Here is a 24,799-nt window from a genome sequence, read left to right on the forward strand (position 1 = left end):
GGACCCCAGTCCCAGTTAGAAAAATACTTATTCAAACTAGAAGCTAGCTTTTGATTCCAGCTAGCTAAAGATAGTGTTGTTAGTTTGGTTGCTTTAAAATGAGAAAATCCAGAGGGGTAGTTGTAAAGAACATTTATCCAACACTTTCCAGAAAAGAAAACCATAGGGACAAAAACCCATACAAAGATGTTCAGTCTCATTGAAGTTCTGACTCTATTGCTTAAAGATAAGATCTGAAGCAAGTATGGCTTAAAGTTTGAATTTGACAAAGCCATTTGGTAGATCCGTGAATAGTTAGTATATATTCTCTGTAACTTTTTGAATGTTTGCAGTATTTCATACTTTTTTATTTTTTTAATCATCACCAGGGCAGACCTCACTTTCCATCACATGAGAATGGTTGCCCTCTGGCCAGGGCCCAGGATGATATAGGGAGGGACCAAAAGTCTGTTTCCATCCTCAGCCCTGCTCCTTTTACCTCCTGCTTCCCAAGGGCCAAACTTTCAGCAGAGAAGAGGGAAAGGGTAGTGTGGGAGCTCTTCATCAGTTCCTGGGGGTAGGAGACTGAAGTGAGAGTGAGATTAGAGAGAATGCCTTAGAAATGGCACTGCTGGTATGGTGCTCTCAGAGTTCCACCTGGGCACTGTGAGCCTATGGGTGGAAATGAGGCCATCTGAGCTCTCTCTCTTGCTTACTGAGTAAGCAGAATAAGCCTGTCAGCTCCGAATGCCTTATGTTTTCTTCTTATAAAATGGGGAAACCCGTTTCCTACCCCTAGGATTAGAATAGAATAGGTGACAACTTGTCTGTCAGATACTAAGAGTCTCCTGCCTCCCTGAATTTCTTGTCCTCCAGGTGTTGCTGCAGCAGCCTTCACACTTCTGTCACAAATTCTTCCACTGTTCAGGAGGAAGTCACCACTCAGGTTTAAACAGTTGTATAACTGGAGCCTGGTTATGATGCATTATGGAATGGGACAGCTGCTTGTCCTTAAAACAGAAGAAATAGTTTCAGATTTCCTAACCATTCACTGCAGTATACTTATCTCTTTGTGACTCAGTGCAGTCACCTCTTCTGGGCCATGGTGTGATCTTCCTCACCAAAATACCCTCCCCCACCCTCACAGCAAATCCTTACAGACCACTTACTGCAAGCTTGGGTGCTGTTTTAAGCATTAAACTCTTAACCTTCAGAGAGACCTTGTAGAATTAAGTAGATTTTCATCCCACTTCATAGACAAGGAACCTGTAACCTGGCAAGGCGAGGGAACTTGTCGCAAGTCTCAAGCCAGTGATCAGCAGAGCTAAGATTTTAACCCCAGCACTATGGCTCTGGAGTCTGTCTTCATCCAGTGAAGTATAGGAGGGGACCACTTCAATGAACTGATGTATCAGAAGCATAGGATCTGGCAATAGTAGATGCTCAATAAATGGTCACTTTAATTAGAATGTCCCCTGACTCTCACATGACCTAAAATCGTGTGATTCATTCTGTCTGCTTTTCAGAGGGCATCCTGGGGAGCCATGGGGAAGAAGGGATCACAGCTGAGCCCAAGGATTGTTCTGGTCACAGTAACAAGTCAGCCAAGTCACAGAGTCATGCCTTTTATTTTTAAACACACACGCACCCCTCCTCGGACTGATGGCAGGTCAGGGTCATGTTCCATGTGCTCTGGTTTTGGATCCAGTTAATTAGGCCAGAAGCTGTCGTCATGGGCACTGAGATGAATGGTTTCAGCTCAGGTCACTGCCCCTCTGAGGGGGTCTCTTATGTCCTCGCTCAGACTGAACTTTCCCTGGCCCTTGGCATTGCGGCCAGCTGGCCCTTCATCTGGAGAGGATGGATCCAACAAGCAGCTGTTCCACCGGAGCCAGATGACTACATAAGCCCTGCCTGGCCCTGGCCCTCCTGCTTTCTCTCTCAGATTTTTAAGGTGGCAGCCTCATAGGGCCTGAGACCAGAACAGGTGGCAGCCCGAGGACAGAGCCACAGAAGGACGGGGGGAAGGGCTGGTCCTTGTAGCCTGTAGAAGCTGCTGCCTTTCGCCCACCTTCCTGCTCTTGCCGAGACAGTGACTCAGGCCCAGACCACTCCCTGGGGAGCCAGGATTTCAGCCACTATCAACCACCGCCCACTCTTGCTCAGCCCTCCCTCCCTTCTCACCTCCCTTACCTCCCCCAGCACTGTGCATCTCTTGCCCAGCCAGAGATATCAGAAGGGTACCGGGCGGAGGAGACTGAGTCACTTCAGGGCTCTTTCCACCCCAGGCCGAGACCAGTCTCACGTTCACTAGAAACAAATTCTGGAAGCCAAGTGAAGACAGGGAAGCATGTCAAGCTATTAGCCTCGCTCCACTCTTCTTTGTAATGGGAGTGGAGGACTCTCCCAAGAAGGCAGGGATGGAGAGATCTGCCGGGGTGACCAGGGGATCCCCACCCAACTGCCATCTGGGTCTGCCTCTCGTCTCTGCCTCTGCAGTAGAGGGGGTGAGGAAACAAAAGATTGAGAAACCCAGCAAATTGAAAATGCAAAAGAGCTGTTTTTGTAAATAGACATTACACAAGAGCAGGAGCGTTTTTTGGAAAGGTTTTACTGAGACAGACAGAATTAGCCAACTGGCATCATGCTGCTAATAGAGATATTTACTGTTTGAAAAAGTATATTTGTAGCTTTGGAGAACATCCTGTTGACTTTTCTTTATTGTGAAAGAAAATAGAATCTTTTTCCCCCTTTCCCTCTGTACACACTGAACTTTTTTCCTTTCCTGAGGTGGGGCATATTAGGGGATGAGAAAACTGTTTTCTCCACTTTGTTGCTGAGACTAAAATATCCCTTCTCCTGCCCTCTGGTGCTGATGTTTCTGGAAAAGCAAGCAGAACCAAGAAGGACTCCTACTCTGGAGGCATAGAGACTAGAACCCTCCTGATTTCTCCTAGAGATTCTCTGGGGAGCAAGCCCTGTCTTCTCACTGGACCTCTGCTTACCCCCACCTGCCCTGCCCAATGCCACAGGGAGAACACTGAGGAAAGCTGGAAGAAGGAGGAGCAAAAGTCCTGCAGCCTCATGGTCCTCCCTGCCCTTGAGGACCATTAGCGGTGACCCATGTGACCCAGCAGTGCCTGGAGATACTGCTATGCTGTCACTCTTGCTGCAGCCCTCAGAAGCAGCAGCTATTTCCTAGGGAGTCCCACATGCCAGCATGACTTGAACAACAGGGCAGGAGAGACGTGGAGCCTGGTAAAGTGTAGTTGGGTTGCTCTTTCCTCCTGCCTTCTCCATGCCACCTCTCACTCCACTTCATTTCCATGGCAGAGAACCTGCTCTTTCCATCAGGGCACCTACTCCAGTTGTCTGGCGATGTGTCTGACAGTGAGATGTGTCTGGCAGCCTCGGAATAAACCCAGGAGACTCCTCTCCCTTCATATATCCTCTTTAAAACATTTCCTGTTGACCCATGCTCCAAGAACTTGTCCAGGCTTTACTTTTGAAGGCAGAGGCCAGTTCTGTTTTCTTGGTCTCTGCTACATGTGCTATTCCTCAACCCAGCTGGCTGGGGTTTGATCACATGGGGATTAGGAGGCCAAAGACATGGATGTTACTTTTGTTGGCTCTTTATATAGCCTTATCTAAGAATAGCTTTTTTCAGGAACTTTAAATCACAGTTTGGTGTTTTTCAAGGCCCTAGAGCAATGCACTTATTTTACTCATTCATTTAATTATTCAGTGCTTTCTATGTGCATAAACTGTAGTAACTATAATCTCCATGAAATCATTAAGTCTGTCTTGTTCATCCTGATGTCTGTAGAACTTAGCACAGTGCTTGGCACAAAAGTGGTCTTTGATAAATATTGATTAATTATTGATCCATGAAAAGACTGGCAGTAGCACTATGCCTAGTTCAAGTGCTTTGCCAGGGTCACAAAGAAGCATTATATTCATTCCCTGCCCTTGAGGAACTAGGTATCATAATCAGAAAGCAAGACATAGACACCTCAAAGTTAATTAGCCTGTACCCTTTGCCAAGCAGAGTCACTTCAGTAATGAAAGGATAGCTTGATATTGGGAAGTATATTTGCACAGTTTATCACAGTGATGGGTCATAGGAGAGAAAACTGGTCACCTACATGCATAATGAAAAGCAGAAATGCAATCTTTGTTCTTGAACTTCTTGGACTGTATAGGTCAAGCATGGAGGTATGGTAGCTGGTGTCAGGGCAAATGTACCAGCAAGATAAAATGAATAGAAGTCCTTAAAATAAAAAATTCTGTGGAATGTCCCTAACATAGATAGGGACTAAAATTCCATGGACTGCATCTAAGATGTGTAGAGCTAAAAATTTTACATATAGATGTTACTTTGGGATCTTAATATTTAATAAAATAAATGTAGAGGACTGTATGAAAAAATCCTTAAAACCAAGGGACATAATAAAAAGACTTAAATAAGCAGAAAGAAATATTATATTCTTAAATGAGTAAGCCTAATATTTGTAAAGATGTAGGGTCTTTTTTCCTTGAATTACAAAAGAAAATAGCCCAGAAATTACCTAGAAAGGAGGGATTCACTCTACTAGGTATTAGGAGCTTTTATAAATCTAAATAATCTATGTTATTGGCAAAAGAGTAGGTTGGTTTATGATATGGAATAGTAGAAGTATTTAACACTGATAAAATGGTTTTTCAAAGTTTTTTTGTTTGTTTTGTTTTGTTTTGGGGGCAGGGGTTACCAGGGATTTAATTCAGGGGCACTCAACTACTGAGCCACATCCCAAGCCCTATTTTTAATTTTTAATTAGAGATGGGGTCTCATTGAGTTGCTTAGTACCCTGACATTGCTGAGACTTGCTTTGAACCCACAATCCTCGTGCCTCAGCCTCCTGAGCCACTGGGATTATAGGCGTGTGCCATCCCACCTGGATCAAAGGTATTTTTTAAATAGTACTAAAACAACTGGTATTCATGCACTCAAAATAATTTGTGAATTGAGTGAAGATTTAAATATTTTTTAAAAATTAAATTAATATGTAAATGGAAGGAACACAGAAGAGTCAAAATAATCTCAACAAAGAACTACAAAGTTAAAGGAATCACTCCCCAGTATTAAAACTTACCTTAAAGCTACAATAATTAATATATTGTGGTACTGGCACAAGTCACTGGAACTATAGGCATGCACCACTGCACCTAGCAGAAATTTTTAATAAAACAAGTGAGAAATTGCTGATTCAAGAGAGTTAGAACTATATGAAGGATACCTTTTTTAGTATCTTTAAATTTATTTAAAAACTAAAAAATTGGATTTTAAAATGGAATACAGCCACGTATGTGATGCACACCTGTTATCCCAATGACTAAGGAGACTGAGGACAGGTGATCCCAAGTTTGAGGCCAGTCTCAGCAATTTAGCAAGATCCTATCTCAAAATAAAATTTAAAAGGGCCAGGGATGTAGCTCAGTGGTACAGTGCCCCTGAGTTCAATCTTTAGTACAAAATAAAGAAAACTTTAAAAATGGAATACAAGTTGTAAAGTGAATGAAGTACAAGTGATAAAGGTGAGCATTTAAATCAGTAGAAATCAGTCTGAAATCAAGCAAAGCATAACAGCATTTTTCAGATGGTACCAAAAGCTACTAATCCATTAAGAGAATAAGATCAATTTTAAGTAAGAGTGATGATTGTTTGATAATGCAGTTAATGAAGAGGAGGAGCAGATCATATGAACATACTGATAAAACATTGAAATTTCTGGTAGATTTAACATGAAAGACATAACAAAGATAATAGAACTCATGATATGCCCTCCTACAAGGACATCAATGACAAACTGGTTACTGTCATTAATAGAGAGCATTGAAGATTAGTCACTGTACAAAAAAATCTTGAAATGTGCCCTGAAATCTTATAGTTTGTTTGTGAAAGAAACATGAGATTTTCCTAAATTTTACAACAATCCCAAAATTTATATTTATACATTATCAGTAAGCTAGAAAAAAAGCTTTTCTAAACTGTCAGTAGTGGAAAACAAATTTCAATCAACCATAATAGAGGAAAGACTGAATTATCTTTCTTTTCACTCAAGAAAATTATGCTACCAGCTCTGTCACATGCAGAGGCAATAAAAGACTGCAGCAAAAAATGTAGGGGTAAAAATATAGAGGTGTGTCAGGCAGATGATTAATAATAATAATAGGTTATTTTTGACTTTCTGATGTTTGTGTCATTTGTTCACTTTTAAAGATTATTTGTTAAGCTTTTTTATCCATTTAAATTTTCATCTTAATATCTATTTTTCTATTTATTATTTGGCACTCTTTTTATTTATTTTTTTGCAGTACTGGAGATTGAACCCAGGACCCCATGAACACTAGGCAGGCACTCTGCCACTGAGCTATAACCCCAGCCCTTGTATTCTTTTTCTTTAAAGAGACCTGCAAAATTTTATAAGCTTCAGACCCACAAAACAGGGACCTACCTCTGAGAGAAGCACAGATGATGGTAGGACTACCATGGTGAAGTCATGAGGATGAAGTGACTATGGCATGAATTTCCAAGACACAGCCTTTCCCCTCCCCCAACACACACACACACAAAATCTTCCACTTGCTGAGCTCCCAGAACACTTCTGGGCTTTTATTCCCAAGGCAAGAGATTAGGTAGAATCTTCTCCAAGGAATTTTACCTGCCAGGAGAAAAGACTAGGAAGAGACTGACATCAGGGAGTTGCTCCCAAAGTGTTTGGCCAGACCACTCTACACAATAGACCAGCTTTATTCATGTGCTCACAGTTGCTAGTTAGATTTCTTTCATCACCCAGTCTTATATGTGAGCAGGCAACCAAGAAGTGCTGTACACCCTCAGAAAGCATTTAATATAAAAAAAGATTAAATAATAAAAACAACTTGGAGAGAAACTGAGACTATAAAAAGAGAAGAAACTTCTTTTTAAGCTGTTATTAAGATCCTTAGATAAGACATCTGTGAAATAAAAACAGGATACCATAAAAGAAGAAAGGGACATTCTGAAAATTAAATAGAACTCTTAGAAATTAAAGGTCTGATAGTAAAATTTAAAAAATAATATATAGTAAAAAACATGTGAAAACTTCAGCCTTGGCATTCCAAGGCATTATAATGGTGGTGGTTATTAGGTTGGGTTACAATATAAGACTGACCAAATGCTTTTTTATTAGCAAATGGATTTCTTTTGCCTAATGCACTGAATTGAATCCATCTCATTGGGATTAAAGTCATGATTTTTTAAAATCTGATAGAAATGAATTAAACTCATTTTTTTCCATTTAGAAAATGAAAGTAGTAGAAGATGAAATGTTGAGAAACAGAGAGGACCAGCCAAGTAGGATCACCATCAAAATTAAAACAATATCAAAAGTCAGAAACAGGGGCTGGGGTGGTAGCTCTCTGGTAGAGCACTTGCCTAGCACATGTGAGGCACCAGGTTTGATCCTCAGCACCATATAAAAACAAATAAACAAAGGTATTGTGTCCATCTACAATTAAAAAATTTTTAAAAATTAAAAAAGTAAAAAAATTTGAAAAAGTAAAAAACAAAATGGAGAAGACATGACAATTTTTTTTATTTGTTTTTGGGTGTTTTGGGTGTTACTGTTTTTTTTGTTTTGTTTTGTTTTTGTACTAGGGATTGAACCCAAGGGCACTTTAACACTGAGCTACATGACGATCCTTTTTATTTATTGATTGATTGATTTTTGAGACAGGGTGTTGCTAAAATGCTGAAGTTTCTGCCTCGGCCTCCCAAGTTGCTGGGATTACAGGTGTGCACCATTCTGCCCAGCAATAATTTTTTTTTAATCCTAGAACTACAGATTATAAATTGCAAAATTATAACTCTCCTACTTTAGTACAATGGATAAAACAGATACATCATTATAAGATTATACAACTTCAGGCCAAACACGATCCTATAAACTCATATAAAGAAAATAAAAAATAGGACACACACAAAGGACAGAAATCAGAGTGGCTTCAGATTTCACAACAGCACCAGAAGACTATGAAGCAGTGCCTTTGAAATCCTAAAAGAAATTATGTCCAGCTTATAATTCTATACCCAGTCAAACTATCCTGATGATAGAAAAAAAGAATTTTATGCAAAGTCTGAAAAAAAATTATCTTTCATACCCTTTTTTTCCACCAAAATGAGGAGTAAATCAAGAAAGAAAAGATGGGAGACGGGCTAATGAGAAAAAGGTCAAAGGCATCCCAGTAAGGATCATCATGAAGGGAGAGCCAGGCATGAGAGCTACACAGCAGGGACCAAGGACAGCCCGTCCTGCAGACAGTCCTGATGGGCAAGGCTGAGGCTCCAGTGGAGAAGCTTCAAGATGACCATGGGAGCAACTGAAAAGAATAAATATACCAGGAGTAGAGTCAGACAACAGATTGAATCAGGGATAAGTCCATAGACAAGAAAAGTAAAAAATATGCAGTGTTGTTAGTTATGTACTGCTTCATGACAAATGATCCCACAACTCTATGGCTCAAAATAACAATAGTTTCTGTTAGTTGGGAATTAGAAGTGACTTAGATGGGAGGTTGGCTGGGAAACCCTAAGGAGGTTATTGTATACATGGGCTAGCACTGCAGGCTTCCTGTTTGACTGCCCTGAGCAACCCACTGCTCTCACACTTGGTGTGAAAAACAGCACAATATCCTCATAATTGTTAACTTGTTGCTGTAAGTTAGGATATAACTATGGAAAGAGAGTGGAGGTAGCATCCAAAACTGTTTCTGTTTGGTCAAACCCTGTCTTCCACAGTAAGTACCCAGTGCTTAAAGCATAGTGATCAAACCAGGCACAGTGGTGCACACCTGTAATCCCAGCAGCTCAGGATGCTGAGGCAGGAGGATTGCAAGTTCAAAGCTAGCCTCAGCAACTTAGTGAGACCCTGTCTCTAAATAAAATATAAAAAGGCTTGGGGATACAGTTCAGTGGTTAAGCACCATGGGTTCAATCCCTGTTACCAAAATAAATAAATAAATAAAAAATAAAAGCCATAGTGATCAAGAGGAAGGAATATGAGCATTTCTATGTAGAGATGCAAATGTGAATGCCAAAAGCAAACAAAACAACTGAGTTGAAATGGCTGTCTCAGGCAAATAAGGTTAAGGGGGCCTAGGGACTAATGTGTTAACTTAAACTTTGTTGCCTTACTAAACTATGCATATGTGTAACTTTGGTAAAAGTAGAACTTAGATCAGTAGCAAAACATTCCTGTTTCCTTTACTTTTAAAAAGTTATTTAAATATTCACATGTATATATGTGTACAAATACAGGTACACACTGAGATTCAGGATATTACTGCTTACTTTCTTCTTTGGGGAGATGATTATGTTTGTGTTTTGTCCTTTCAGTTTTTCCATGTCTTCCAAGTTTTTAACACCAATCAGGTGCTGTTTTTTTTAATAAAAAAAAAGGGGGGTTGATTTATTTTTACAAAAAGTCTACTTGCCTCAGTTTTTCTCTCTGCAAATTGTAAAAATATAATGAATACTACTAAAACATTAACCATGGTCATCTTTTAGATATGAGATTATGATGACTGGGTTTTTTTTTCTTCTCCTCCCCCCACCCATCCTCTTTTTCTATATTCCTCAAGTTTTCTCTCATGAGCATGTTTTATTCTTTGAAGGGATAAAACTGTAAAAGGCTATTTAAGCAAGACTGTAGACCTGAGAATAACGTGAAGTGAGTCAGGAGGAGGAAAGATGTTCTGTTTGGGTGGTGTGGCCATGTCCCTGTTTCCCTGTATAATTAAACTATCCTGATGATGAGCACTCAAAAATGGCCCTCTCTGGACCAGGTATGGTGGCACATACCCTCGATTGCAGCAACTCTGGAGCCTGAGGCAGAAGGATCACAAGATCAAGGCCTGCCTCAGCAGCTTAGCAAGACCCTACCTCAAATTTTAAAAAGAACTGGGGGTATAACTCAACGGTAGAATACCCGAGTTCAGTCCTCAGTACCAGAAAAAATTTAAGAAGTCCCAGTTTGGAACAGAAAATTTTATCTGAAGGATTAACAAATGGCCATGTGCCTGAGTCAGAGTAGTTGAATTGGTGATTGAGAAAGAAGGCTGAAAGGAAGGTTGAGACCATAATACAGAGGCATGTTGAAAGCTAATGCAAGTTCTTCCACTGACCCCAGGGCTGGAGCAGGAAATGTACAAGATGAGCCTGGAGCAGCTCCTAGTTAAAGTGAGGAAACTGAGGGGAGGGGTGGGAATTATACTTTCTTTACAAATTTTCTGAATATAAAATTTCTACGTTTATTTTTCTTTTAAAAAATAAAGGTGTTCTGCCAGATAGATGGCTTTTGGGCTATGAGGTGAGAAATAATCAGACTAGCCTGATAAAATTATATGTGGTTGTCAGAGCTGCAGTGGAAATATAGGGAGCAGCCAGCTCAGTCTGTGTGGTACATGTCACCTCTTTGTGCAAAGCCCCAGTTCCAAACAGTACTCTTCTCTTTCATTTCCAGTCTCTTAAAGAACCATGAGCCCCTTCTGATCCCATGGTACTTTAAGACTAAGCATTTTGATCAAATACAACTAAGAAATCCATGTGAAAAGAGTATGGAACTGTGAGTGGCAGAGAGAAAATGGCCAGAAGTCAGGGTCCCTGGTGGTTTTCTTCCTGGTTTTCTTATAAACCAGCACAATGACCCTAGGATAGTCATTGAACTTCTCTGGATCTGCTTCCTTGTCTACAAAATGAGAGGGTTGAACAGAAAAAAAAAAAAAAATTCTATGGTGACTTGCAGTTCTAAAAATACTGTGATTCTAAATTAAGATTTAGAGAGAAGCTGTGGCACTACAAATAATACTAAGTTCTGACTTTCTTGGTTCCTGGTCTGCAGGTAGTGTAGACTCCAAGGATTCTTCAGGATTCTCATCCCACTCCCCACATTCTAGAATGAGATTCTGTCTAGATATGTGGAACATACCAGTTGTTGCAACTCCTTTGTTTCATAGTTGAAGAAATGACTCCAGAGTGATTGTGATTTGTTCAAATCACAAAGCTAGTAAGGCAGAAACCAGGTTTTCTGCCTCCTGGTTAAAACTCTGTACATTGCAGCAGGCCTCCCACAGAACAGGAGCCATCTTTTTACAAGTCCACCAGGACCTCATTTGCACTGTCTCCCTTGAGGACAGCTGTTCAGCATCCATCAACTCCAGTCCCTGAATTGTGGGGAAAGAAACCAGGGGCCTGCAGAGAGGACTCATCTTACCTTGAACCTTTTTTCTTTGCGTTCGAGAAAGGGAAACAGCATTTTCGATTTTTCTTCCCTAGCTTCCATACTTTACCTTTCCTTTCTGGTAATTGCATAGCCTGAGATGATTAGTTTACAGAAGCCACGTGAACCAGACAGCCCCCAAAGGGTTAACACTCCCAAATTATGGGGCTGGGTTAACAATAAACAGGATGTCCTCCAGAAATTAAATTTAAACCTCTGTGACTCAGGCTGCCCATCCCCTCAACTGGCTTGTTGTCTGGGGTTATTATCGGTAGTTAATTATACCGTTGGGTGTAGCAGCAGTGTTGGTCAGTTTGGGCTAAATGCAAGCAGGCTCTGGGACAAGGGGGCGTGAGTGGAAGGTAGGATGGGGCCAATGGAATGGAAGGTTCGATGCAGAGCCTCTACCTGTACCCCACAGCTTCTAGGAGCGCCGTGGGAGAAGCCAGCTTTGGCCCCTTCCAGCTGCTCCCAGGGATTCCCTCACTTCCTACCTGCCACTAGGTGAGGCAGTGGCACTCTGTTCCTGTCACAACTGGGTTGTACTGTGTTGGCTTTCCAACTTGGCCATAGTTCTCTTCTTGGGCTCAGTAGAATCAGAATTTTCAGTATCTGGAGGAAACTTCTAAATTTTCTAGTTTGCTTCACTCATTTTACAGAGGAGGAAAGTAAGTAAGTCTCAGTGTAGCAGTTAGCTGCCAAATGACAGCCTGCTTAGGGAGGTGGCCCAGGTAGTTGCTCGACTCAAGCCCTACCCCCGTGACCTTCCTTCCCTTAGGCCAGGCTTCTTCCAGGTTACAGTGGGTACTCTGAGGTGCAGAGCTTCTTAGCAAGTTTTGGGAAGACTCAGGCTGGATCCCAGTTTCTCCAAGTTAGCTGCATTTAGATTTTGTCCATTTTCCCAGGGGATTAACCCGGCCCAACCAGTCATTAATGGCCATATAATTTGTCATTTTTCCTCAGCTTCCCAAGAAGCCTGCAGACCCACAGTTTGTCCCCCTGTAGAGAAGCAATGAAGCACCTAGTATAGATGATAGTGATTTTTGTGGGGGATTTTAAAAGCCATGTCTCCAAGAATGACAGCTGTTACAGTGAGCCTCTGATTTCCCATTTGTAGCTCCTCTGGACACAAGGTTTGTAGTGATTGTTATCTGGGGCTGTGTCCCTTTCCTGCTTTATATCCATACACACACACACACACACATACATACACACACTTGGTTGTGTATTTAAATGACAGACCATTCATAAGACATGTGCTGGGGAAGGAGGTGGTGCCTAAGAGCCTGCAAGGGACACTGGATAGGAGGATCTGTTTTCTAGAACAAGGCCCTGGTTATGATGGTCCTGTGCCCTCCAGAGCTTGGGGTACCAGTGCCAGATAGTGAGTTTCAGCCACTCCTTACCCTCTTGGGGCAGAAGCACCAATGGAGCATCCATTCTTTCAACCACATTCTTCCCCATTTCTCAGGTATCCTCGTCTCTCTGTCTCTTCCAGGATTCCTTTCAAGATTGGGCAGCCCAAGAAACAGATTGTACCCAAAACAGTGAGTAACCTCATCTTTCCCTCTGAGACTCAGTTCTATCTTACATGGCCTCTGCATGGAACCAAAGCTTTGACTCGGCACATCTTGAGCTGAGAAGATAGCCACCTAGGCCTTATTGCCAGTTATGTTGATCTAGAACCTCTTAAAGACTGGGACTTGCAGGGGCCTCCTGTTCCAGGGTATTGGGGATCTTCCCCATTCTTGGCGGTTTACAAAGGTATGGCAAAGGCTCTGCTTCTGAGTAATCTTTCCTAAGAGGATCCTGGAACACAAACTCCCTACCTAAGATACAGCCCAGGCTTTATTTTTAGCTATCTCCTCAACTAAAGACCAGGTAACTTCATGCCCCTCGTCCCTTTGTCTGCCCTATCAAATGTGTCCTCTCCCATTTCCAGAGTCACCAGTGAGAGGGGATGACTGGCTGCTATCTGCTGTGAGCCCACAGGATTTAGCCCTATTTTATCTCCAGAATGGGAGAGGAGAACCTCAGTTCACAGAACCTGAGTTCTAGCTGGAAGCCCACAGAACTCATCTGGTCAACCTCCTGATTTTTCCTGATGAGTGGTGGTGACTGCTAAAGTGTGAAAAGGCCGGACTGGCAGAACTGGAGTTAGGACTCAGGTTCGAGTACTCCTTCCCTTGCTTTGTGCTGCTTCTCACTCTGAAGACCTTTGAGGTTTGGAAATTCTAGTCTGGAGTAGCCTTTTCAGCCCCTCTTCCACCAGTCGGACTGTGGTCCTTGGTTTTAACCTGGTTGTTAACTGTAGAGCCCCTCTCTCAATAACTTCTGAAATTTCTACTCTGTCTACTCAGTAGACTCTTATCCGTTGTCCCATCCCTTGATAGGCCTCCGTGTCTTACTGACTCTCCTTCCTCAGCTCAGCTGTCAGGACCACAGGCAAACTACTGCTTTACTTTGGTAGGAAGTTCAGCACATATCTGACCAATGGCACCATCTTTGGGAAATTCGAAGTGAAGTCACTTGAAAGGAGCTGGGTCTGAGCTAAAAGAGTCCTCCTCTGCTTCATGCAGATGCAGGTCACTGAGAGACTCCACTGCCTCCCGTGCAGGGGCTGACCATCTGTGGAGGCCTCCAGCTGAAGCCCAAAGAATCTGGGCGTGCAAATGCCGGCTCCAGCCAGCTACAGGAAGTGGGAAGTGGGAAGGTGCGGCTTTGAGCCTAAAGGGTCTTTTATTCCTATCCTCACTACCAAAAACAAAAAGACAAAAAACCCTCCCAACACCCTAACCTTCATTGAAATGGCCTTTGTTCTCCTCAAAAAAAGCAAAGGCTAGAACGTACTTTCAACTTGTTTGCCAGAGTTTGTAGACAGAACAATCTTAAGTCCTTTGCCTTGAGAGGTAGCAAGGACCCAGGGAAAAACAGATGCATGTGGCTTCCCTCTTCCCTTGCGTCCAACTCTCTTGAGGTGGGATTGTCCTCTGGTTCACAGCCTCAGCTCACCCACGTAGACCAAGGGAGTGGGAAGAAGCCATGTTTGATTTGCAGCCTCAGTTTTCCATCCTGGTTCTGTCACATGGTGTCTGATCTTGAGCGTGTTCCTTGGCCTCTCCAAGCTTTAGCGTTCTCATGTGTGAGATGAAGATGGCGTGGCTGGCATCTCAGTCTGACACAAAGTAGTGCATGCAAGATGCAAGGCACTTAGCCCAGTGTCTGGCCCGTAGCCAGCCTTCAGTGCAGAAAGCCAGCAGATTTGACTCCTTCATAAGCCATCGAGGACTTAGCCTGTCCACGCAGCTCAGTTCCTCGGGCCATGGGCTGGGCCTTTGATCTCTCACAAGGAGTCAAAGCCGAGTTGGGGTCTGGAATAGAGTTGTTTGCTTGCTTGCTTGGCCTGTTCTCCTCAACTCCCCAGGGCACTGAAGTATACATAGTAAGACCCTGCCTCTTCAGAGTCGCGTTTTCCCTACCTCCTCCAGCCCCCAGAGCAAGCCTAGTCTGTGTGGTTGTCTCAGCATCTCTGGCAGCTGCCCCCGGATGGCAGTGACGCACTCTGGTATTCTTGCCCAGGCACTCTCAGGGAGGGGAGCAGATGTGGCCGCCCGGGTTATTGGAAGTCATGGCACCCCTGTCATGGGAAGAAATGCTCATGTTATCTTCAGGGAGTTTCAGGAGGTTTTTGGCTCAGGGCACTCAATTGTCAACCACAAAGAAAGCATTGTGTCTTTGCTCTGCTGCTCTCCTTTGCCCAGGTTATTAATGCACATTCCACCATTGTCGAAGCTTTGGCTGGAATGGCGTGTTCTCTGCAGGGGCTGACCATTGGCACCGAGGCAGAGGAACAAAGCTCCCCTACCTCCCCATGCCAGCCTTCTGCCTAGTTCCCTCTGGCCCCTCAGGGCCCATAAATTGACTGGGGCATCCTGATGTGGAGAAAAGCCACACCTCCCCACCTAACCCAGGAGCAGGGAGCAGCTCTTTAAAGCTTTCCTTTCTATGGTCCTGTGCAACAGGATTACCCCAGTCTTATGTGCAAAGGAAAGCACACACCAAGATCCCCAGCAAGGTAGGTGCCCTGCAAAGTTAGGGCAAGAAGGAGTAACCACATTAAGCCTTTCCAATTGAGGAAGATTTCATGCTGAGCAGAGGAACCTTCACTTCCCTCACCCTCCTTCATCTTGGAGTGTACTGAAGAGAAGGCAGCTGTCCCCCGAGAGCATCCCTTGAAAGGGGGCTCTCAGAGTGCCCCCTATGCCTCAGCTCTGATCTGACACACCTTAGCTCTGGCCCTGAAGCCCTGGCCCTGCCTCCTGGCCTCCTTTTCATTTCACTTGTGAGTTCAAGTTTTGGGAAAACAGCCCTTTCATTCATTTAACACATTCCTAGTTCCTGCTACACCAGGGCTTGGCCTAGACCAGCAGATACAGCAGCAAGCAGCACAGCCCCTCCCTTGCACCCGAGCCCCACAGAATGCAGGGAGCAGCCCAGGGCAGTTGTCTGGGGCTTGATTCTCCCTGCACTAACCTGGCCTGCCAGGCCCAGCCTGACTGGTCCCCTGAAGGTCCGTGCACATGTGTTTATACTTGCATTGTTGACTGGGCTCCAGTGGCCGTTTTGGCAAAGGCATCAAGCATTCAAAGATGTTCAGATCTTTTCTGCTTTGCTCGTTCTCTCAGAAGGCATATTCCTTGGAATGTGGCTCCAATGTGTCCTTTTATTCCCTTAGCCATTGTCTAAGGAGCTGGGATTTTGGTGCTGTCCCCGGTGGGTCTTTCCTCTGTGAATAGATCTGGAGCCAGTGAGCTACAGAAGCAGCCTGCACCTGCCTCCTGAAAGTAGGGAAGCAGAATGTTTAGACTTCTCCTTTTAGACTTCAGGTGGCCTTGAGTGGCATCAGGTAGAAGGGTCGTGTCCCACTTCATTCACCCTCATTCAGCTCCCAGCGTGAGACCTCAAGTTTCTCGTCAAACCTGAATAATCCCACCTAGTTGGAAACCCAAGGTCCTTCTCTCTGCAAGTTCAAGCAGTCCCCAGGCAGGGAAACCAGGTGTTCTCTGACATCCCACACACATCAGCACTCTCGGGATTGCAAAAGAGAGGACTGGGAGCCAAAGGCACAGCACAGGGCTCCTCCCAGAGAACAAGCACCTACTCTGTGCTGTAGATCTCAGGGAAAGCTTGACGGACTAAGAAATGCTTAGTTTTCATTTCATCCCTTTGGAAAAACTACTTTTAACTTGTAAAGACATGTCCTCAGAGGTTGAGCAGGAGCCACACACTGTCCTAGCGCCCAGCACAGTGCTTCATACTTAGCCACAGTCAGAGTTTACCTGGCTGCCATTGCCTGTGCACTTTGGGCTGCTTCTCCTTTCTGCTGGAAAGACGACAGCCCAGTCTGCCTCCCCAGGCTACTTCCATCACTCAGTGCAGGAGAGGCTCACGGACACTCTGGACCGTCACCCTCAGTGAGCACCATGGTGGGCCAGCCACCTGGCTTGTGCCCTGCACATACTGCCTGTTTAAGCAGTGTAAGCTTTGTAAGCCCCTCAGGTTCACCCGACTGACTAACTGAAGTTAGTTACCCTTTTACCAGAAAAGAAAGTGAGGCTCTGGAGTGTGAGGAAATATATTTAAGCTCCACAGCTAGTCAGAGCTCATATCTTATCTGTCTTTGCTTATCCTCTAAACTGAAGACAGAGCCCCTTCTCTATTCCCAGAACAAATTTGCCACCTGAAGTCACATACGTGGACTTTCCTGGCCTGCCGCAGACCTAGCTGCCAGCAGGAGGATCGGAGGGGAAACCAAGGCAGAGCGAGTGGCGTCCTGCAAAGCCTCCTGGCTGCCGCGAGGCAGGGCCAGTCCTGAATTGCAGCCGGCCTCTTCTCCATGCCCTACTGCCTTCCTGGGTGCACTTCAGTCATACTCCAGAACACTTTGACTGCCACCAGAGTGGGGGCGAAGAGAGGGCACCCAGCCTGGCACCTCACTCCCCGTGGTGGCAGAGCAGAGCCACAATCCGCTGTGACTTGCCTGGCTGGCCCCTTTGGGAGGAGAGGCCTTCTCCCAAGTCAAACACTTCATTAATTTTGGGAACACAGGGGATACTGTGTCCTTGAGGATCTGCTGGAGCTTGCATGGACTGGACTGCGTTGTTTTCTGCAGATGGGGAGGGTGTGGAGCATCTCAGGCTGGGAGATGTTTTCCATTGTGTTGTCATTTCTCTGTTGATCGAGTTATCTCTTTTGTTACAGGTGGAGAGAGACTTTGAAAGGGAGTATGGAAAACTCCAGCAGTGAGTGTCAAACCCCAGGATGAGGCGGGTGTTGGGGAAGGGCAATACCTCCTGCCAGGTCTCCCTCCCCACCCTACCTGTCTCCTTCTGACCAGTCAGTGGGCCACTCATTAGCCCTATCAGCACCTGGAAGCTGAGGCCAGTTCAGGTCACCAGGCTGCCAGTTCTCCCCCAGGCAGATGGCTTTAGAAGAGTCATTACCATTAGCCTTTGGGGACTTGGCCTCCTGCAGAACATGCAGTTTGGGGTAAGAGCCCCATGGAGAGGTCCTTCCCTCCCTGGTGGGCCTTCTCAGGTCAGGGGCGGAGGAGCCTGAGTGCCGTGTGGCCCAGCACCCAGGCCTGCCCCTGCCTTGCAGGCTGGAGGAGCAGACCAAGAGACTGCAGAAGGACATGAAGAAGAGCACCGATGCTGACCTGGGTAGGTGCCCTGCCCACGCCTAGTGTGGCTGGTAGGGTTGGGGGTGTCCTGCTCCCTCAGGGGGATGACTTGTAAGTCACCACATTCAGAGAATGTCAAAATAGTGTCCCTGAGAAGTGCCCTGAGGTCAGAGCACCACTTTCTCCTGCCCTACTGTGGCAGTGGTATGAGTACAAGGCTCTCCTGGAATTCCAGTTAGGATGGAACCCTGGCCAGTAGAAACTTCTAGCAGAGGTGCCTCCACTACTCAGCATCTGGGCCATCAGCTCAGGCAGTGCCTTCCCTGCTCACAGAAAAGAGTTCCTGGTTTTCTTGTGGTAACAGGAACTGAAGCTGTTGTGCATTTAAACAGAGTTGGGTTAAAGTATACAGCCAAATACCTCAGGATAAATTTGTTGTTGTGAAGGGCACTGAAAGATCTGTGGTGAGTGAGAGCCAGCAGGTGCCAGGAAATGGCCAAGGCCTTGGGAGGCTTCTTGGCTGAAGAGGTCTTATTTGCTGAGGAAAAGCTAGGCCCAGGAGCTCTGAGACAAAGACAGCTCTCAAGTCAGGCAGTGTCAGGAGACTGTGTCCACAGGCTTTGTCCCCAGGGAGCCAGCCAGCATCTGGAGCAGTGGAGCAGTGCTCCTTTACTGTCTCCACCCCAGGACACCCCACACTTGACAATAGTTAGTCACTAATTCCTGCTCTGCCGGTCACTTTGGACCACAGGCTAACTCATTGTGCCTCAGTTCCCTGGTCCAGAAAACACAGGTGCTCGAGGTGCTGATCCCTCTGGCTGATGTGACGGTGAATCAGTTGGTTCAGTTGCTCTTAGTAAAAAGCACTGAGAGCAGCACTAGCATGTGGTGGCCTCTCAGAGAGGGTCAGCATGTGTGAATGTCACTTTAGAGTAGGATCTGAGGGAGACTTAGGTTTGACCAGGGTTCGCCACCTTCTCTCACTTTATAAATGCTGGACCCGTGCCTCAGAGCTAGGGATTCAACAGGAACTTCCCGTCCAAGGAGGGGAGACATAAGAAGTCAATAAGTATACCTTATAATGCCATGTTACAGTGATAGTATGAGGAAGAATAAGGGCAGGAGCGTGACAGGGTGCAGGAGGAGGCCTCCCTGGGGACGAGGGAATCATCCATCAAGAATATCTGAGGAGACGGTGCTTTGAACGCAGAGGCCAGCAAGTGCCAAGGCCCTGAGTGGAGCAGGCTTTTCTTCAGAGGCTGTGTGTTCAGGTGAGGCTGCGGGGGAAGTGAGGATCCATCTCCCGCACTTGGCCATTCCACCCACAAACAAATGCTCCGTGATGGCGGTGAAGCCCTGAAACAGTTCTCCTAGAACTTTACCCTCATTATCTCTTCTAAACTTGAGATTGACAGGGAATGTGAGATGTCCATTTTATGAGAGAATAAACCGTTTAGTTCAGTCCCTTGTCTCAGGACAGAAAAGCCTACCCCTTTCTTGCTTGTCCTCTGTCACCATCTCACTTGTTCCTCTGCCCCCCTCTTAGTAGAAATGGCAGATTTTCACTCTAGAACCTTTGCCCATCTGTGTTGGCATGGGTGCCTCATGAGCCAAGTCCAGATGGGCAGCATCAAGGTCTCCAGAGGCCATCCAGAATGCACAAGGTACTGAGCAACTCAGGGTGGCATCAGAAGACCCAGTCCTACTTGATGTGCAATGGAAGGTCCCTAGCACAGGCAACAATTTGGATTTTCTCTCATTTTCTTCCCAGATGCTAAGACTTCAGCCATTTACTTACATAAACATGCATCTTTCCAGTAAAGGGCACTTTAAAAAGCTGATCAGAGGGAAGTATGCTTTCCCCGGGAGCAGGGTTCTCTACCTTCTAGAAGCTGGGAGCCACCAGCAAAGCTGCCCGCCTGTGCAAGGAGGGCCAGCCCCTTTGGTCAGGGCCCCAGAGCCTCAAGCCATTGCTAATCCTGACAGTATGGGCCATCCTGAACACCGCTGCACTTCACTGCTGGCCCCTCACGTTTCCAAGCCAAGGGTTGGACTTGGGGGTTTATCAGTTCTGTGTGTTTCGGGGTCTCCATTATTTGGATGGCATTTGTCTCTTGCTCTGCACTGTCTTCAGTAGGGGAGGTGCTGTGACCTGCCACTTCCTCCCCTCCCTCCTCCTCAGACAGCTGCACTGTGAGAGCACGAGTGGAGTGAAGGCTTGTTGTTTTCGTAGTGGGTTGCTTTGAACCAAGTAGAATATCAGGATCCATGAAAAGGAGTCTGGCTATGGAGAACTTAGGATTAGGTGGGTGGCTCCTGGAGCTGAGGGCTACTCGCCCCTGAGTGAGGAGCAGAGTGTGGGCAGAGTAGGCTCTTCCTCATTGGGCACTCGGCTGCAGCCTCACAGCCACACCCAGAGCCTCCCAAGTTGGTGGCAGCAGGATCACTGGTGGGCTCAGGCCCCGCCCCCAGATCTCTGATTTATCCAGTTGGAATGAGACCCAGAGATGTGTCTTTGATGCATGTCCAGGTGACACAGGTGCAGCCAGATCAGGGACACACTGAAAGAGCCAGTGACCCTGACAATGAGGGGAATTGAATTATACCTTTCCTGACTTCAGAAGCTCCTGAGCTCCCCAGATAGAATCTAAAATCCCCAGTTGTTTTTCTAAAAAAGATGATCTTTCTTTCAAAAAAGTTGTAGGACTTTCAGAGTGATCAGTCTCTGAGGGATCTTTGGATCCTACAATTCAGAAGACTCAAGGGGACCCATGACCCTCTCTTTCTCTGAGGTTTAAAACCCACTAGCCTCTGGGGCTGTGCTGGCTAGCCATGCCCTGCTGAGCCTAGGCAGAGACAGAGAGGAATGTGAGCTAGGCCAGGGGACCAGGGCTTTCTTGACCTGAGCACCGGACTGTGTGCCTGAGGAGATTCCAGACCCAGTTCTGCTCCTGAGCCAGTGGCTTGAGAGATGCAGTTCATTGACTTCACATGAGAGTCAGAGGTGTGGGCACTGGGAAAGCAGAAACAGAGAGAGAAAGTCTCCCCACCCCCAGCTTTTGGATTTTTTTTCCATCAAATATGGGGGGGAAATTAGTAGAAGACATTTTTCAGAAATTTTCCAGCTTTATCCAGGTTTTTATTATCTTTTAATTATGCCATATGTGATCATTTCATAATCAAATCAAGTTATGCATAATGTTTGTTCCTAATCTACAAAGTCACTTCACAGATTTTAAAGTGTTTCTTCCTCCGTTGTTTCAACATTTCTGGAAAGTTTACGTTTCCAGTCTTCTCTCCCATTTGGCCCTTTTGCTAGGTGACTGCAGCCCTCTCCCAGATCCCAGGGGAGCCTAGGTGGTGCTCAGAATGGGCCGCTGGCTACTCAGGGCCTCTTTGATGCCTTGTAGAAGGGCTGGGCCAGGCAGGATCCCTTTTACCCAGGGCTCAGGTTCTTTCTAACCCACAGTGGAGAAGCAGGCCCTTCCTCAGGATAGCACTGGGCTCAGGGTTCCTGGCACCTGATGAGTGGAGGGAAGGTCACACTGATCAGCTGGAAGGAAGGACTTCCTTCATTAATTCTAAGACACTGTTCACTGTAACATGTCTGACTTCTAAGCACCATAACACTTGATGGTGTGTTCTGGTTCCATTAGCAGCATTTTTCTTTCTTTCTTAGTGGTTTATGCAGGAATGGTATGTTTTACAACTGGTAATGTCTTGGACTGGGGGTATAGCCAGTGTTAGATGTTTGCCTAGCATGCACAAGCCTTGGGTTCAATTCCCAGCAACACACACACACACACACACATACACACACACACAAAATTGATAGTGTCTTAAATTCAGTGACATACAAGTAGTAAGAAAATGCATTCAGCCAGATGTGGTGGCCTAGTCTGTAATCCCAGCAATCTGGGAGGCTGAGGCAGAGGATCACAAGTTTGAGGCCAGACTCAGCCACTTAGCAAGGCCCTAAGCAACTTAGTAAGACCAGTCTCAAAATAAAAAGAGCTGGGATGTGGCTCACTGGATGTGGCTCACTGGATGTGGCTCTGGGTTCAATCCCTGAACAAAAAAAGAAAGAGAAAGGGAAAGAAGGAAGAGAAGCAAGGGAGAGAGGGAGAGAAAATGCTTTCAAAATCTTGTCTCCTCCCCTAAGGAAGCCAGATGTACTCTGAAACTGGTATGGACAGGCACCCTCCAGTTCATTTTCCTGCCCCTCGTGAATTTTGATTGCAAATAATTGAGACCTGAAAACAACTATGGGACCAAGAACCTCAGCAGCCAACAGGTTTCTGAGCTGCCTCCTCCAGTCCACAAAGACTAAAATATTTACCCTTTGGCCCTTTATAGTGAAAGCGTGCTGAGCCAGGTGTAAACTGGAGTGCTTTTACTTGTGTACATAAGGGAGGCCAAAGCCTCACAGCCATGCCACCTGGAGAGGTTTATAAAATACATATTCTCAGGTTCCCAGTTTGCTGAATTAGAATCTCTGGAGCCAGAGATGGATATTTTACAGATTCCCACCCAAATGATCCTAGTATAACCTAGAGTTTAGAAAATGAAGTCATGGGGCTGGGGATGTGGCTCAAGCAGTAGCGCGCTCGCCTGACATGCATGCGGCCCAGGTTCGATCCTCAGCATCACATACAAACAAAGATGTTGTGTCCGCCAAATACTAAAAAAAAAATATTAAAATTCTCTCTCCCTCTCTCTTTAAAAAAAAAAAGAAAGAAAGAAAGAAAATGAAGTCATTGTAATCCATAAAGCTTTGTGAAAGTGTTCCTTGATGTGGTGCTAGATAGTCAGAAATAAGCACTAAATACTGAGGATAACCAGGCACAGTAGCGCATACCTATAATCCCAGCTACTGGGGAGACTGAGGCAGGAGGATCCCAAGTTTGAAGCCAGACTTGGCAATTTAGCTAGACCCTGTCTTGAAGTAAAATAAAAGAGGCTGGGATGTAGCTCAGTAGTAGAGCACTTGCCTAGCAAGCATGAGGCCCTGGGTTCAATCCTCAGGGCCACATGGCTCTGTGGTGCCATGTAGTTTTAATAGCTGTGGCATGGGAAGAGGGCTGCAGGTCCCTGGGCCATGGGAAAGCAGGAAGCACTGAGGAGACCTTGAACCTGTTCCTTCAAAGGTTCACCACTTTTTGACTTCTTACAGCCATGTCGAAATCTGCCGTGAAGATATCCCTGGACTTACTTTCCAATCCCCTCTGTGAGCAAGACCAAGACTTTTTGAACATGGTCACAGCCTTGGACACAGCCATGAAGCGGATGGATGCCTTCAACCAAGAAAAGGTGACTCAGTCTTTGTCTCTAGTGACCAAGCACTAACACCTCCCTCCTCTGCCTCTCCATCTGGGCCATTCAGTCCTTGGAGTCCTTGTATTACAAGCCCGCACCCGCCTCTTCCCTGATTGGGCTGCATCCTTTTCCCTGTGGGGCTCCTGTGAGGTGTACCCCTTACTGTGAGGCCATGAGGGTACATACGCATGGCAGGTCTGCTCACGCAGGGCCCCTGAAGCTCTCTCGAGCCCCCACCTAGATTTCCACACTGAGCAATGTCTAGCCTTAGCAGCAGCATTAACAGGATGAACTTGACCTGGCCCTTGGGCCTCCTGATTGATCTCTCTGCCTCTTCAAGCTATGGAGTTAAGGGGTGCCACCTTGCCTCTCCTTCTGCATCCCCTTTCTGTCCTTGCTTTTAAGGGCCTGACAGATCTCTGCCTTCCAAGGAACTTGCAACCTCCCCTTTTAGGGAGAGTCTGTCACCCAGTTTTGATGCCATTGGGTTTTTCTTTGACAGGTGAACCAGATCCAAAAGACTGTGATTGAACCCTTGAAAAAGTGAGTAATGTCATCTGGGGACACAGGACTTAGGGCATTTAAGGGAAAGGCAGGTTAACTGGCCACTTGGGGACTAAGGAGCCTATCTAGCAGCCTGTACCCACACCCCCATAGGGACAGATAGGCTCAAAGGGGCTCCAGCCATGGGATCTGTGTCTCTCTGGGTGCAGACTCCCAGCAGCTCCAGAGCACTGTCAGTGCCAGATATGCTCTGAGGTAGCCGGGAACTGCTGGTCCCCTCATGGCGCCAGACACTGCTCCGGTGGTCGGTTGGTCATTTGGCCCTTTTCCCCTTTGCTCCCGGTTGGGACCCGTGGGGCCAGGGCTGGCTGGATTCGGCCAGCAGAGATCCTGGCCAGCCCTCAGCGGACATGAGCAAGGCCTTTCATCTCAGACCGGGTGGGAGTGCAGCTGCCTGCAGCCCTCAGCTTTGGAAACGTGGGGGTGGCCACACATGAGGAAGGGTGCAGCAGTGGGGTCCTGCCTGGAGAGATCCCTCTAGCTCGTGACCTGTGAGGACTAGGAATTCTTCCGCAAGACTCATCTTTGTCTGGCAGGCCTTGGTCAGTGATCAGACAGGCCTGTTCCCTGGGCCCTGGAGGGAGGAGCAGACTGAAGCCTTGAAGCTCCCAAGTCCTTCCTCTTCTAGCCTCTCCCACTCGGCTTTGACCTAGAAAGGCTTGTGCTCCAGCCCAGCAGCTGCACTTTATTACCTCGTCTGTGGTGGTCCCTGGCAGCTGCTTTGCCAGGCCCTGGGTAATGAGGCCCTGCTTAATTATCATTAGGCCTGGATCAGGGCCCAGAGGGAGATGAAGAGAACAGTTTTTGATCCTCCAGTCCCTTGTGTTGGGGGGTGTTGATCTATTCCTTCGATGTACAAGTCCAAGGGGTGGGGTTAGGAAAAACACCTCTAACCCCTCAAGCACTCCTTCCTAACCAGGCCTGCAGTGGGAAGCTAGGCCGAGCTGGTGCACGAAGGGAT

General features: G+C 46.1%; 1 protein-coding gene across 6 annotated transcripts in view; it reads left to right on the plus strand.

The window, feature by feature from the left end:
• Bin3 (bridging integrator 3) overlaps window positions 1-24,799 on the plus strand; it is a 48,325-nt gene that overhangs the window by 4,342 nt on the left and 19,184 nt on the right. For 4 of the 6 annotated variants that reach the window (XR_013430226.1, XR_013430225.1, XR_013430227.1 and 1 more), the window contains exons 2-6: window positions 12,775-12,823; window positions 17,538-17,578; window positions 17,937-17,998; window positions 23,132-23,268; window positions 23,777-23,817. Coding sequence is in view for 3 of the 6 variants with exons in the window: in XM_005329317.5 (XP_005329374.1) it covers window positions 12,775-12,823; window positions 17,538-17,578; window positions 17,937-17,998; window positions 23,132-23,268; window positions 23,777-23,817 (330 nt within the window). In the remaining 3 variants the exon portion in view is untranslated. The remainder of the gene's footprint in view (window positions 1-12,774; window positions 12,824-17,537; window positions 17,579-17,936; window positions 17,999-23,131; window positions 23,269-23,776; window positions 23,818-24,799) is intronic. The other 2 variants (XM_021729119.3, XM_040293004.2) reach the window with 2 other exon arrangements.

This window comes from Ictidomys tridecemlineatus, chromosome 14 (assembly GCF_052094955.1).
Source record: "Ictidomys tridecemlineatus isolate mIctTri1 chromosome 14, mIctTri1.hap1, whole genome shotgun sequence".
NCBI classification, from domain to species: domain Eukaryota; kingdom Metazoa; phylum Chordata; class Mammalia; order Rodentia; family Sciuridae; genus Ictidomys; species Ictidomys tridecemlineatus.